A 15998-nucleotide genomic window follows, 5' to 3' on the forward strand; every position below is an offset into this window, starting at 1 on the left:
AACTGTTTTTCAGTGGCCGTTTTTAATTATTACTTTTTTGCGGAATATAAATATGGCACTTCATATAGGCAACTTCAAAACCAGAGGCCTAGAAATACAGTAGGGTGTGAACAATAATGCAAAATGATAGCGAGAATGTCAGGGGCCGTTCTTTGTTGTGTCATTCATGCTGTCTTCCTTTTTCCACGAAGCGCATGAATATTTCACGTATCTGCATCCTCATCCTCTATTCTTCTTGACTAATTTTCAGACTGTCTGAATTTGCATTTCACATGGTAGCTGATTAGGAGATGCCGAGTGCAGCAGTGAAGCCTCAGCAGGCGGTTGCCATGGTGACCTTCAGCAGGATTTTAATGATGATACCACTAGTGGTTCGTTGAAGTCGGCCTGCCTGCAGGGCTACTTCACTGCAGCTAAGTGTGAAGTTGGATATATGGATTCTCAGCCAAGGGGCAAATATCAAAGTCCAGCCCTGATAGAAGGTCTTGGTGCTGGGAAAGGGAAACATCTTCCACCATTTATTTATTTTTTAGTCTTCATAGTTTCCAGGTTTTCTGGGGGGTGGGGGTCGCAAAACAAACCATGTTGCTGTTTTTTTTCCCATTCAGAAAGAGGAAGCTTGAATGTCCCTTATCCTTAAAATCATTTTGCCTTACAAGAACACACTAGGAAGTGAAAAAGTATTACTATAAGTCTAGGAATATTTTTTAACACATAAAGTAAAATATTTAAGTGGCATCAGCAGAGAAGTTATTACTTTGATCATTTTGTCACCCCAAAATCATCCCTGGTATGAATCTTTAAAAAAAATGGAAATGTATTTAAAGATCATTTCTCTGTCTTTAATATTGTTTTAATTTTGAAGACTTGTACAGACATGGAATGGCATAAGATGAATAGGCTAAAGTGTATCTGTCAGATTGTAGCAGCGTCCTAAAGACTTCTAGAAAATTTAAACTTCAGTCTATTATCCAAGTTGAAAAGTGCACTCAGTTGAGCAGTTCAGGGATCACTGAACAACAAAATCCACTTGAATTTTTATGTGAATAAATTTAATGAAGGAATAAAAATGCTTTGCTTCAGGTTTTGATCTGTTTCATACAAGACTGTATACGTTTTAGACTTTGTCACAAACTATTAGTCTAAGATCAGTTTTCATATATTTCTGCAGCATTTGCTTTTTGTTAATTTCACTATAAATTGATTTTGTTTGACCTGTTGGCAAATGTTTGACTTAATTTATAGGGACTGTTTGAACCAGATCAGTTGTTATTAACAATTCCTCATTGCAGAACTTGCACACTTTTCTTCACACTATCGCACACTCCATTCTCATTTGCAAACTATTCACACACTAGCAGTCATATAGCATTGTGATAATGCTGCCTCATCCCTTCTCTGCATCCCTTCCAGCCAACATTTTCATTTGTTCCTAAGGCATAGTACGCTGACAGCTTTTTAAAAACTTCTGAGTGGTTGGAATGTTCCTAAACGTTCCATAATACCTCAACAGCTGAACTGAATTGATAGCAAGATTTCATTTCCGTATATTCACACTGTCCAATAACTGCCAAGCTTTCAAAAATGACAGCCTGCATTTATTGCAGGTTGGGATTTGCTTATGTTAAGTATACTTGATTTAGGGGACTCACCAGTGTGTTTCTTTAATTCTCTTTGTTCTGTTCATTAATTTGATGTTACTACAAGCCTACTAAGTGCCCTAACACAGTGGTTCTCACACATTTAGTACCGGGACCCACTTTTTAGAATGAGAATCTGTTGGGGCCCACTGGAAGTGATGTTATGACCGGAAGTGCCATCATTAAGCAGGAACATTTTTAACAATCCTAGGCTGCAATCCTACCCACACTTACCCAGCAGTAAGTCTCATTGACTATCATCGTTAAAAGAATACACATAGTAGCTTGTTAAAAGAACAGATCTATAACATTTCCCCAAATGCAGTCACATACCATGGTAGCATCAAATCTAATATATTAAAAATAAAATATCAAAATGAATGGGGACCCACCTGAAATTGACTCACGACCCAACTAGTGGGTCCCGACCCACAGTTTGAGAAACACTGCCCTAACATCCAAAGCTTGTGGAGACTTTGCAAAGAGATACTATACAAATGTGCTATAAGGCTATATGCTGGGCCTCAAGATCAACTCAGAAATGTTGCTCTGCTTCCATGGTTGTAGAAGAGTCTTCCATGGTTGCCTTTGGGTCCCCTTTTCTTTTTAACTTCTCCATTAAACATGTGGAAGAATTTATTGGTAATGAGTTTTGTTTCTCAAAAAATTTGTGTCTTCCTATTTCTGTTTTGCTCTTCTCATACTGTGTGTTTTGGCTGCCAAAAGTTGGTTATTAAAGCACAGGCACTGTACCTCAGTAGTAAATGCCTCCTTTGTATGCAGAAGGTCCCAGGTTCAATACCTTGCATCTCCAGGTAGGGCAGAGAAAAATTCCTGTTGGAAACCCTGAAGAGTTGCTGCCAGTCAGTGTTGTCAGAACTGAGCTAGTTAAACTGACTTGGTATAAAGCCGTTTCCTATGTAAATAAGGGCTGCTTAACACATGCACAGTGCAATCTTAACTTGTCCCAGAGCAGGCAGGCAGGTGGGTGGGCCTACGCTGTATCCAGTGCAAGTTTTGGGCTGGCTGAGGTTCAGCCCGAGGCAAAAGGAAACATTTTCCCTTACCCCAGGGAGAGCCGCAGCACCCCAGTGGGTCTACTCAAATCTGCACCACCGGAAGATGCCTATGGCCTGATCCAGTGGGGCTGTTCTTATGTTCTTAAGAACTGAGCTTGCACATGTAAATAAACTATTACAGTTTAATGACCTCACATAGGATTTAATATCACTCTGTGCATACTCAAAGCACTATATGTTTCAGTGCAAATCTTTTCCACATGCTAATGAAAGCCATTAAATGTTCAGTAGTCATGGAGAGTTGGATGGAGTGGTCCAATTTTGAATGAAACAAATTTAATTTTCTCAGTACTTGAGAATTGTGTTTTATTTCGGCTCAATGTGGTGCAAACCTTTGGCAATTAGGGGTGGGAGGGTTAACTAGGTCAGCTGATTAAATGTCTAGGCCCATCTGGCTGGATTACCCACTGACTGCTAAGTACCAATGGCAGTGCTCAATGTGCCATCATGGAGTGGGTGGTGGCTGAATATCCTCCACAACCTCCAGCGATCTAATGCCAGATGAAATGCTAAACACTGTATTTAGGTTGTCTGGATGGTGCACACATGTGTTGTTATTCTTTCTGAAATGCAAGAATTGCTCAATCTCCCATCTGTATGACTGGGAATACAGAATTTATATAAAATATTATTTGTATGTTGCGAATAGGGATGTTGGACTGGGGACAGACCTCACTCTGCCATTTGAGGGTCATTTGAATTTGCCGTTTGCTGACTCTGAACCACTGGGCTGTCTTTTTAAAGAAAGAAAAAAACATGTGGTGTGTGTGGAGCAGAATCCTGCTTATGATAGCTGCCTTTATTTTGAAGCTATTCAAAACAAGTTCCTCTGAGCCCTTGAATATGATCTGCCATCCTGGAAGGTTGTATGGTTGAGAGCAAAAGTAGATGAAGTGTCTTTTCTCTCTGAGGCACAGGAATATCCCATTTTCATACTGGCTCAAACTTCAGTATAGTGGTCCCAATAGGTTTAGAGAGGCACTTGGCTCATTTGTAGATCATGTTCTTTAGATGCAGGAAGTTTTGGATTCAATCCCTGGTATCTCTAGGTAGGACTGGGAAAGACCTGAGATCTTGGAAAGCCACTGCCTGTAAGAGTGGACAGAACTGACCCAAGTAGACCTCACCCCAGCAGTGTCTTTTCTAGTGGCTGTCTGCTGGTGTTCTTTTTGCATCTTTTTAGATTGTGTGCCCTTTTGGGACAGGGAGCCATTTAGTTATTTGATTTTTCTCTGTAAACCGCTTTGTGAACTTTTAGTTGAAAAGCGGTATATAAATACTATTAATAATAGTAATAGACCAATCGTCTGCCTTGATATAAGACTGCTTCATAGATTTAGAGATGTCCATACAACATGCTTTCAAACAGAACACAGACTTCCCTTGTCCTAGGTAAAGCTGACTTGCGCAAAGTCGTCTTTACACGACCAGCAAACAAACAAAAGCAGCAGAGTAAATGGTGCAGGGGATTCTACCTGCCATTCCACTTACTAAATGAGCTTGAGATCAAAGAATGAAGCTGCTGATCCCACCTGTCGCTCATAAACTTTAAAGACACAGTACACATTTTCTGGACATCAGGCATTTTCAAGGTAATTTTATGTATATGTGATTTTAGCTTCACATGCTGACTCTGGAATGTAACCCTTGCGTAAGTGTAGGGCTGACTATACTGCTGATTTTCTTAGGAACTTGCGTGTTAGCATCCTGCCTACTGATTTTCATCTTATCTGCAGTGCTAGCATCCAAAGGACCTCTTACATATGTTATTTCTAATTCTAACTAGACATCACAATATTTCAAAGGATGCATTGAACTATTTTCTTTTGCTAGACCATGGCAAATTTTGGCGGGAGTATTAAAGGTTCTTGTAAATGGGAAAGGGATTTGATTTATGGTACCCTCAAATCAGCATTTACTGCATGAAGATTTCAAGTGATGATGTCAAAGGAATTTTGGGGGTCCTACCATAAAACCATAGATGAGGTATGCTCTTGTTTTTGTGGAGTTACTGAACCTTTGGCTGCATTAATGAGTAGTAATGCAACAAAAGGTTCAATGACCTACTCATCCTTTCAATAATTGTATGGTGGACAAGGTTAACTGTCAGGGCTATGCAGCATGCACAACCCGTAGATATAGTGCAGCAGACTGCTGGCACTGACAGTGATCCAAGATAGTTCAAAGAAAAAAAGAAAACACAAGCAAGGCAGATGTCCACCACCAAGCTGTATTTACAAATTTTATAGATAGCTAGTCTCACCGGCAGCAAAACAGCAAGCACAGTCCTCCAACACCAATACATGCTCTTCCAACTCCTCACAATGACTGTGGCAACCTCCTTTTTATATTTCCCCTGACCAATCAAGTAGGGGATGACCTCACCCCAATTACCTTATCTCCCTGTGACACTATTGCATCAGCCTCCCAGGATGCACCTGTTCCTTTTCCATAGACATACATTGAGGCTGCATGGTTATAGTGACTCAGCATATTTACACAGTCAGGATTGATCAGCTCAGGGTCATATGGTACACATACAGGTTGCCTTACTTTGGCCATGAGCTTGCTCACATACACACACAGGCCCAGGCTTTCAGGCCTTGCCATGTTCAGACAGCAAATTTCCTACAGGATGGGTCAAATTATCCTGACATTAACATCAAGTAGGAATCTGTACATAATAGAAACCACTGAAGTGTGCAGTGCTTCTCTCTATGTCCTGCACACATTGCATCGCCTGTAGTATTGCTGTGAGAACTCTGTTATCGAGTTAGATGTGCCTAGAACAAATTGTGTGACAGGAGCAACCAGAGCCCCATTTTAGATTGGTGAGGGAGAAAGGCCACTCCATAAGTCATCTCTTGAGAGGAGTGACAATTCCTAAGGTACTCATCCTGTAGCCAAACTTTAAGTTTTTGAACATGAAATAACTCAGGTTTATCATTGCTTCAGTCATCTCAGGTTTATCATTGCTTCTACTTCTCCCCCTGTCAATCTTAGATTGTGCGTCTTCTGGGACAGAGACCTATCTTATTACTAGTACAGTGTAATATGTATGAATTGTGTGTGAACCTATATAAATATATTATCCCTGTCAGTAGAGACTGGCCTACCTAATGTAAGGACTAAAATGACAAGTCTTGCCCTCACTGCAGCAGTTCCCTAAGTGCAGTGGTTTTATTTCACTTAGTGAATAGCTTCTATTTATGTAGGAGAAAGAAAAAGGTAAACTCAAGGATGCCTCTGAAAGAGAGACTAAGGGCCCAATCGTATCCAACTTTCCAGTGCTGATGCAACCATGTCAATAGGGAATGTGCTGCATCCTTCATTGGGGGCAATAATGGAGGCTTCTTCAAGGTAAGGGAATGTTTGTCCGCTTACCTTGGGGCTGCATCAGCGCTGGGAAGTTGTATAGGATTGGACCCTAAATCTGTTCCTTGACTGGAACAGGGGCAGGTTTGGTTCTGTCTGAAATATACAAACCATTTACTTTGTCCCCATTACAGTGAAGGGAGCCACTGAAATTGAGTCTGTTTCAACCAGCATTTGCTCAGCCTCTTAGGGGAAAGTATTGGTGACATCTTGTTCTTTGGACTGGTGATGTAGAAATAAATGTCATACATAAATATATGAATGGTATTCCTTTTAGGCCGGAGCCTCATCTCATTGGTAAAATACATTCTTTGTGTATAAAATGTTCTCAGTTCTGGCATTTCATGTTAAAAAGGCTCTTGGGCTCTGCCTTGGACTATGGATGCTGCCACTTGGAGGAACTAGAACTGAGGCAGACTAGTCAAGAATCTGATTCAGTGTAAGGCAGCTTCAGATCTGAATAGGCTTAAAAGAAATAGCATCAGATCTTTTCTAACTGGTTTTTAATAAGTTATTTATTTGTATATTTATACATTACTTTTAAACCAAGAGTTCTCAAAATGCATGTGTGCAAAAGAAAGGAATGATAGAGTTCCCTATCCCAAAGGGCTCTCAATCTAAAACAGAAGGTGAGGGGGTCGGGGACATGAAAGATTGGGATATGGAAGCAAGGATAAATGGGGAAGAATACATGTTCATGCAGCCACACAGCTTAACTGAAAATGAGGGGAAAGCGGGGTAGCCCTTGCCATCATTCCTCCCCCCAGTAGCAAACAATTGTTATAAACTAAATAAAATTATACATTGGATGCAGTCAGTGCCTCTTGCTCTGAATGTACAATATTTATTTGTGTTAAATCTGGCTTCCTCACTGCCACATTGGCTTGGGTGTGTCTCGCGTTTTTCTCACGTTTTGGTCCCTTTTTATGACTTGAGGGACACTTTTTTCCCCCTTGTGTGGAGACTGACAAACTTGTTTAAGTGAAAAGAAATGTGTCCCGCTGTTCCCTGCTACCAGGCTAAGCTCCAGGCAAAATACTGTCATTGTGCTAAGTTCACAGAGAAGGTTAAGGAGGATGCTGTTCAGGGATGCAACAGGAGCCCTCCCCAGCCTAGGTACGGTTCCACTCTCTCTTCAGTAGAGTGATGCTGGTCATCTCATACCTGACTAGAATATATTGCTGTGCTGCCATTTCAGCTCAGCCTACTTCGCATTAGCATTCTTGAGGTCAGCCAAATGCTACATGCTTACAGAAGGGCTTTCTGACTTTGTGGAAATAGATATTCTTGGCAATAAGCAAAGAAATGGTAAGCCTGTAATGCAGTGGTTCTCGAACTTTTCCGGCTCGCACCTCCCCTGATCCTTGTGGCCATTGCCCACGGCTCCCCATTACAACACCTCACCTCAGTTACCCCCCAAATGGGGATGAAGGTGTCCTAATTATACACTAGAAACAATAAAACAGCTGCCAGCACTCTGAGGCTGCAATCCTAACCACACTTACCTGACAGTAAGCCCCATTGAACAAAATAGGACTTACTTCTGAGTAGACCTGGTTAGGATTGTGCCCTGAGTTTGTTAGCAGTACACCTGGAGGGTTTGGGAAAGGGAGGGGGGAAGTGATGAATTTGCTCTGGGAGGGGAAGACTTTGTTTTGTGTGTATCTACTAATTGCAAACTGAGACCTAGAGTCTGTTTGGCTGCAATCCTAAACTCACTTTCCTGGGAGTAAGTCCCATTGAACACAATAGGACTTACTTCTGAGTAGACCTAACTAGGATTGTGCCTTTTGTCTTCCAATAGCAGCCAACAGTACCCCTCCCCCCCCCAAAAGGAGGCAGGAGGAAAAAGGGGAATGGCTAAAAAGGAATGGAGATTTTAATTTTTAATCAATTTTTGGAGATAAAGCCATCAAGTATGGCTTTTTTTCTTTTTTGAAGGGGGAGGAAAAAGAGAAAGGTGAGGATCCTTGGTTAAGCTGACACAGACCTCAAGCCCATGTAGGTCTACTCAGACGTAAGTCCCATTTGAGTCAATACTTCAGACGTAAGTCCCATTTGAGTCAATGGGGCTTATTCCCAGGACAGTGTGGAAAGGATTGCAGCCACACAGAGCAAGATTACAACTCACCCCAAAGTAGATGGGGCCTGCTCACACACATATACCCAACATGCAGATGCCACCCCCTTTCCCCCCAGGCAAGATGGAGGAATGCAGGCTGGGGCATTTGGACACCCCCGACTAAGAGCAGGCTGGCTCCCTCCTTCACTGAGCTTACTCTTCCCTCACAGTTTGAAGCCTGTCAGGGGTGCACCCTGTGCTGATGAGATGCAGCACCTCCACACTCCTCTCCTCCAGCCTTGACCAATCCCAGGACGCCCAGGGTGAGGGACACACTGGGAAATGTAGTCACTGGGGCGAGGTTGCACATGGAGAGAGCTCCATGATGAGATGTGGCACCTCTGCCGATGCTCAGCCAGCCTTCTCTCCCACCTCCCCCCACCATGTTTCACACGCCCTCCCAGCCTCACGCTGTCCCACCCACCTCTTTCACAGCTGAAGAAAAGCAGCAAGTAAGCAGGCAGCAGGTGCAGCCGAGCAGAGCTCTGCAGAATCAGCTGCAGTCCCACATGCCTCACGAGGCCCCAATCAGCTAGCCACGCCTCCCGAGGGAGGCGGGACGCACAGATTGAATACCTCAGCTATACTGGATTGCTCAAAAAGAGCTAATTTTGTTTCCACACTTCTTCAAAAAGAGCACCTTGCTGTTCCTAGTTTGGGGCTTTAAGAAAAGATGGTTCAGGGTCATAGTGGCCATTTGGGCAATAGGATGGGCCTCATTTCCTCATCTTTGGCAAATGCTGCTGCAACAGTATCTTGCAAAATTTAAAATGTCTGCATTCACCGCTTTTCTCCCCATGACAGTTCACGACATCTATCCTAAAGTCTCTTTTAGTTTCTTAGAAACAATTCAGCCATGAGCTTATTCTCTCCCTCCCCCTCCAGCCCAAGCTACTTATTCACAGCAGGAGCAAAAGCAGTTACTTATTTCTCATCTTTCTTTTCTCTATACCGCTTATTCAGTATAGACTGGCCATCTTGGTGAGGATCAAAACAGATTTTTTTTTCCTCTTGCAGACATAAGATTGCAGGGAAATACTGCTGATTAGATCTTGAAAAAAGCATACTTTTCCATTTTACTTATGCATCTATTTCCCTCCTCTTTGTTGTCACACCGGTGGTGGTGTTCTAGATTGTGAGCCCCTTGAAGCAGGGCCCTGTCACCCTGTTCTTTGTAGAATGTCATGTGCATGGGTGGCACTATACAAATACTTCTGATTTTTGGAAAGGATTTCTGGACACTTCCCAGTATGTGCCATAAAATACATGAAAAGGGATGTTTTTGCTGATCCTTTTTCAGTGTGACAGCCTGAGGATGGTACCACATCTCTCTGCCTCCTCTGTACCCCATTTTTACAAGAAAAGCAATATTCCAGCAATATTTCATGTTTGCCACAGGTACCAAGTAGATACCTGTGACAGACATGAGATGTTACTGACTTCCTTGGGTGAGACTTCCAGAGCTGCCCAAAAGGGTTCTCTTTGTGGAGCTGAATCCTTTTATTTCTCAGAAATCTGCTTCCCACTTGCTTGCTTCCCACTTAAGCAGACTGCAAAGTGTTCAGCCATTGAGTGCCTCTCGGCTAAGCTTAATAATGCACCACACTTGTCACCTGCGATATATGATGTCCTTGCATCTTTCTGGAGCAGATCAGATAGATTTTCTTTTGCATCCCAGGTCATCCCCTTCTAGATTTGTGTACTCTGAAGTTAAGTCTTGCTTAAACTGAGTGTGTACCCTAACAATGAGGAGCGACATACTTCCAGATAAGGCAATTTGTTGTAAAATACATAGGCAACAATAAGGAGGAAAAATTAGACTCCTCAGAAGTATATGTAAAATAAACGTGGTCAGCATTAGACTTTTTCATCATTTTGTGTGGAGTCTCACAACTCTGACTGCCAGTTCTTCCCCCACCCCTACCGACTCCATGGACAGGTTCAGGGCCCAGGAAATTTGGAATCCAAATTTCGAGCACCAATGCATCTGCAATGCAGCCTTAAGGTCAGGGAACAAACCTTGCCGTGAGGAGGCCTCTGTTACTACCCCCACAGAGCAGGATGCAGCTCACACCCCATTGGCATCAGTGCCAGAAAGTTGGATAGGATGGGCCCTAAGACAAGTTTAGAAGCAAGTTTAAGACATCTGTGCTGCACTCAACCTGCGGCATCTTTAAAAGCCATGGGCATGTTTCATCCCAAGGCATGCATGACTTGGTTTGCATAGAATTTGCCCATGTGAATCCCTCTGTTTGTTCCTTGCACGTTGCCCATCGTTGAAACCATTGTTAGTCCTTTTAACGTTAACCCAGTTATATTTTAATCTCTCAAAAGGAACTGAAAAGCAAATCCATCTCATGGAAATATAAAAACTATTGTCCACCCAGTGAAAACAATAGCAGTAACCATGCCTAACCTTTTTTATGGGGGCTTGTGGCCATTATGTGTGAAATTTGCATTCAGATAGCTACCATAAAAACTAAAATCCAGTGAGACAGTTTTTTAAAGGCAGCCATATGCAAACTAATAGGACTATGGTAGAAGGTATGTAGCAAATATGAATGTCTGAAAGGTTTCTATGAGTATGTGTCTTTTAAAAGTTGCCATGTTGTAGTTTTCCAGTGTTATTAATTAAAGAACTGGGAGAAAGGGGTGCCTAATGCAGTAATTGCCTCACTAGATCTATAATTGCCACCAAGTGTTTTTTGTGCTTGTTTCTTTACATACTGTTTTTCTTTTCTAGCTGCGACAATTAGTTAATATGTGCATCAACCCAGATCCGGAGAAGCGACCAGACATAACCTATGTTTATGATGTAGCGCAACGTATGCACGCACACACTGCAAGCAGCTAAGAGACTCCGTGACTTATGAAGAGAAAAAACAACCTGGAAAAGTTCAAGTATTGTTGTGGAAACATCCTGCTACTTTCATTTATCTGTGGTCTAAAGTTTAGTTATTTGCAATTACTGTGTGTAACAATTTTGTCACAGAGTTTATAATTTAAATATATATTTGTGTGTGTTTAAAAATGGTTATATTAAAATATGAAACTGTTCTAAAAAATGGGCAGAGAGTCAGCAGTCCATGCTGACTAAGCAATTTCCCAGACATTATTATATGAATGGGAACATTTTACGTGGATCTGATATTTAGTTCTACATATCAGATGGGTAGTTTTGCCTGTGTTGTGACTGTCAGGCCCCTACAAGCACAGCTATTGAATCTGTTCCTCAGTTGTTTTTAATCATTTATCGAAGTAATGAGTCAGCACAATTTGTGAATTTATTGTTCATTAGTGAATTTATTGTTGCCTTTCCCTTCTCCCCCAGAGGCAATTAATTAATAGGTTTTTTTTAAAAAAAAGAGTTATATAGTTTACAGTTTTGCTTGTCAAGATAAATGTAGGTAGAAACAATGTTATTGGCTATTGAGCTTTTAACACAGCCTCTGCATATGAAAGAATGACTTTTGGAGAAATTGTCCAACACTGAAAAAAAAAATCCTTATGATCTGCCTATTCCTTACCCTTGTACAGTATCCCCACCCCCAAAAATTAACTTCAGCAATGTGTAGTATGTCCTGCCTTGTTCCTGCAACCTGCTGGGTGAGTAGGGAGAGTAGTGTGTGTTACAGTGCCTAGAACTCCATTTAGTTCATTCACAGAATCTGTAGTTCTCAAAGCTGAGCTTCACAAAATGAAGCATTTCCAAACTGCTTTGATTTCAGGGGGAGGTAGCTAAGCACGGACAATGGATGGGTCTGGCAAATGCATAATGGGGTTTGAATTGTGTACTTCTGTTGGGTAAATACTATGCTTGCATAAGGTCATATTTCTCCAGTTAAGCCCATCTGTAATAGATGTGGACTTAAAAGTAATTTGCTTTTTTGTGTTACACTTTGTGCATTTTATATACATATATGAAAGTTCATGCTGTATGTTGACTTGATGGTAGAGTCAAGTTTTCACCCACTCTTGTATAAGGCACACTTAATATGAACTGGCTGCCATGAAGAAACCCTTGACAGTTGCTCCATGTGGTGAGCTATTTGTATGCTGTATGCATACAAGGGTCTAATGAGTTTCTCTGCACTGTTGCACACCAAAGGAATATTGTGTTAGCTGCACAGAGCTAAACCCTCTTATCAACAGACAATCCATATGGCAGCTAAAAATCAATATGAATTGTCTGTTACAGTGAAGGCATCTACTTCCTGAATCATTTGTGTTTTGTACCTATCTGACCTTTAAAAAAAAATACAGTATTTGTTTCCTTAAAAAGTTGCCTTGTTTGAGGTTTAAAAAGAGAGCTTCCTATTTTATCCTTCTCCATTAACTTTTCAAATGAAGTAAAACTAATATTTTACATAAAATTCAAAGTGAAATTCATAATTGGTTGGTTTAACATTTATGGACCTGAATGACTATTTGTTATGGAGCAAAAGAACATTATGTTTTAATTGCAGATGTTGGTGTACATAGAAGTCAAGTCTTTGGAGATCATACAATCTGTAAATGCAGGAAGTGTCAAAATGGTTCTATGATTTGCAATGAGAATTTTATTGATAGTGTGACATGGTAGCCTGCAGCCCATTACTTACAAAAAGGTAGTAAACAAGAAACTGCTGTTTTTGTAAATATTAAACCGCAGATCTCTCACTAATTCACCATGCAGTCTATAGTCTTACCTGGTTTTTTGTGATTGTACTATACCATTAAAGCATGCATAATAAGTAAAATATATATCAATGCCTTATGCTGTACTGATGTTCCCTGTACAGGTTACAGCGGAACCGTATGTTGGCATCCATAGCACTGTTCTGTTTACAAAAAGCAATGCCAGAAAATGCTTTTCATGCAGCTGATTCACTCATCTAGCCTTGGAACCAGTTATTTTTTTAACTCTGAGGGAGAAAGCAAGTGCCACAGGTGCTGCTTCTGTAGCTCCCTCCAGTATACAGAGATAGTTGTGCTGTGCCTGGCTTCTGCAGCCTAAGCTAACAAGCAAAACCAAAGATTACCAAGTCTCTAGTGAGTCACCATACATGGATGGTGTCATACATCTGGCAGAAGTTGTTCCTGGATTAGCATTCAGAATTTGAACATGATATGGTAATTTTCATTAAAATTACTATATGTTTCACTAGGTTGGTTGAGGGTTTTTCTCCTCTATGAATTGGTCTAAAATTGTATTTGGTATAGAATAGGACAATAATTGCCTGGCTTCATTGGCAGGTTTTACCATCTCAGCCATTCTTTAAATCTATTTTGTTTTTCCTTTCGGGCATTTTAAAAGAGTGGGGGACCGAAGCCACTGCATGAAACACAGCAATATGATTTTTGTCTGATACTCCTACAGTCCAGCCCTATCAGTCCTTGTTTCTCATGAAATAAACCCTTGTGGAATTCTGTGAGGATTGCTTCCAAACAAGTGTGCATAGGATTGCAGCTTAAATTTGCTTTATTTCAGAGGTATACCCTATTGGAAACTGCACACTTTCTCTCCAGGCGAAATTTCTTCTAAAAGGAGACCATGTTGCAAAAAGGTTGGCGCTAATTATGAAGTATGTTAAGTTAATTTACCTGCAAAGCAGTGACGCTTTTATAATGGAACAACTTTTCCATTATTGATAGTATATTACGTTGAACAACCAAATTGACTTTGCAAGCTAGAACAAAGAATGGTTCATACAGATGGTTTCCAAATGCTGGGTAAACCCCCTCCTCTCTCCTAAACATCCCTGAGCCCCCCTACAAGCCATTGGTGAAAGTCAGGGAATCTTCAGTGACAGCATGAAATGTGGCATGGGGGGGGGGAAGTACTATGAGAGGGTAGGTTTACCTGGGAACTGTGAGAAGAGCCAGTAGTGGGACACTGCTCCACTTGCAGCTTCACGATATTCTTCCTCACCTGCAGGTTGGGGGTGAAATATTTTCACTTGGATTTAATTCAACTTTGATTTCTGTCCTAATAAAAAAAAATCAGACTGCATTTTGTATGCTTCTTGCTAAGAGTCAGTGTACTTGACTGTTATGTTTATCTAAGGCTAAAATTTCCAACCATGTATACCTATGTATAAGTATTACAGTTTATTGAAATATTTGAATGCCTTAACTTCAGCACTAGTGGAGAATACAACTCTAGACACCACATATGAGTAGATACTGATGATCACATTTACTGTATTAGTTTTAACCAAACAGTTTGCATTAAGAATGCTTATTATTTGACATGAATATACTACTTAATAGCCAAAACAGGTATAATTCTCTTCTGCCTTTCAGTAGTACTGTAATATAATATTCCTGACTGGGACATATTTTTATTGTGCTTTCAACACCCACACTACACAAGGATTGTACTCTTTGTTTGACAATCTGTTGTATGATATCTTAATAGAAAGGATACAAACAAAAATTAAATATATTATAAATTAAAACTATTGTGATGATTTATTTTTTCTCAAGAATTGCTTACTACGATGTACACTGTGGATACATGCTAACTGAAAGAGGAGCAACTTATGTGGTGTTAATAGGAAACACATCTGCCTCATTAAAGAAGCCAGTCTTATATTCCTGTGCTTTAAAAAATCTATTCCTGTAATCTCCTTAAGATGACTTCCACACATGACAAGAAAGTAGTCAGTGTTCTACCCCAGTATAGTGACTTCTCAATACAGTACTGTATGTATTGAAAGAGAATGAAATGCAAAAACTGCAATAGCACCAGCTACTAAGTAGCAGAAGCACTTCATGGCTGCTTACATTAAACCCTAGTTCCCTGCCATTTCCCTTCTCCCACCCAAAACCAAGACCAGAAAGCTCTGATGTTCAATAGTGATTATTTCTGTTGCTGCTTATTTGTTTTAAGATTTTAAACTATGTTTTGAAAAACATAATTATAATTTTGTAGTACCGTATATCTCCCTAAGCTACTGGTCAATAAATGTCAGACTAATAAGTACATGTGGTCATTTCACATGCTGCTCTGAAAGCTAAGGAAGGCTTGGCCACTGGAAAGCCCATTCTCTCTCATCTGCTCACAGGTATGATGGCAGAGTGGCATAAGTCTGCACTATGTGTTTGATGTATGACCTATATTCTGCTGCTACAGTTTATAGATGCTTGTGATTTATAGATGCTATAAATGTATATCTATAGTTTATAGATCTATAAACTATAGTAAGTATCTATAAGTATATCTATAAGGCAGGAGGTCTGGTCTAGCGGGTAGATCCTCCGTTTGCCTGAAGATAACATGTGAAGGTCGCCAGTTCGAGGCCACCAGTACCATGAATGGCGAGACCTTGAAAGCAGCTGACAAACCTAGCCGAGTTATGCTGAGTCATTCCACCTGCTCTTTGGCCGCTGTCAGCCTGTGTGGGAGGAAATGGAGGCCAGAATGTGATACCAGATCATAAAAGATCCATCTGAAATGTTGTGGTTCTTGAAAGACAGAACCTTCTTCAATTGTAAAAAATCCCTATTGGGATTTAGTATTGCCTGCCTATGTAAACTGCCTTGAATTAAAATCTGAGAAGAAATCTGACGACCAAGAAAGGCGGTATATAAATACCTGTATTGTTATTATTATTATTTATTAATGTGACTAGCTGACTAAGTAATTTGATTGGTCAAGTAATGACAGAGAACTGATTGATTCATTGAGTGATTGGTCCTTTACTATAGCCAAAAAAATCCTACATGTCAAGAAACCTCTGACAAAACAGCAGCCTGCATCTCTGAATTGCATCTTGGTCTTACGTATCATGTGCATAG

At 40.7% G+C, this 15998-nt stretch overlaps 1 protein-coding gene across 3 annotated transcripts in view; it reads left to right on the forward strand.

Annotated features, from left to right (window-relative positions):
• The window catches only part of NEK7 (NIMA related kinase 7), an 82055-nt gene extending 67399 nt beyond the window's left edge, over nt 1-14656 (forward strand). For all 3 annotated transcript variants that reach the window (XM_066624135.1, XM_066624136.1, XM_066624137.1), the window contains one exon: nt 10960-14656. In XM_066624135.1, the coding sequence (XP_066480232.1) occupies nt 10960-11070 (111 nt within the window). In that variant the 3' untranslated portion in view covers nt 11071-14656. The remainder of the gene's footprint in view (nt 1-10959) is intronic.
• Nucleotides 14657-15998: the final 1342 nt, after the last annotated feature.

This window comes from Tiliqua scincoides, chromosome 4 (genome assembly GCF_035046505.1).
Source record: "Tiliqua scincoides isolate rTilSci1 chromosome 4, rTilSci1.hap2, whole genome shotgun sequence".
Taxonomy (NCBI): Eukaryota; Metazoa; Chordata; class Lepidosauria; order Squamata; family Scincidae; genus Tiliqua; species Tiliqua scincoides.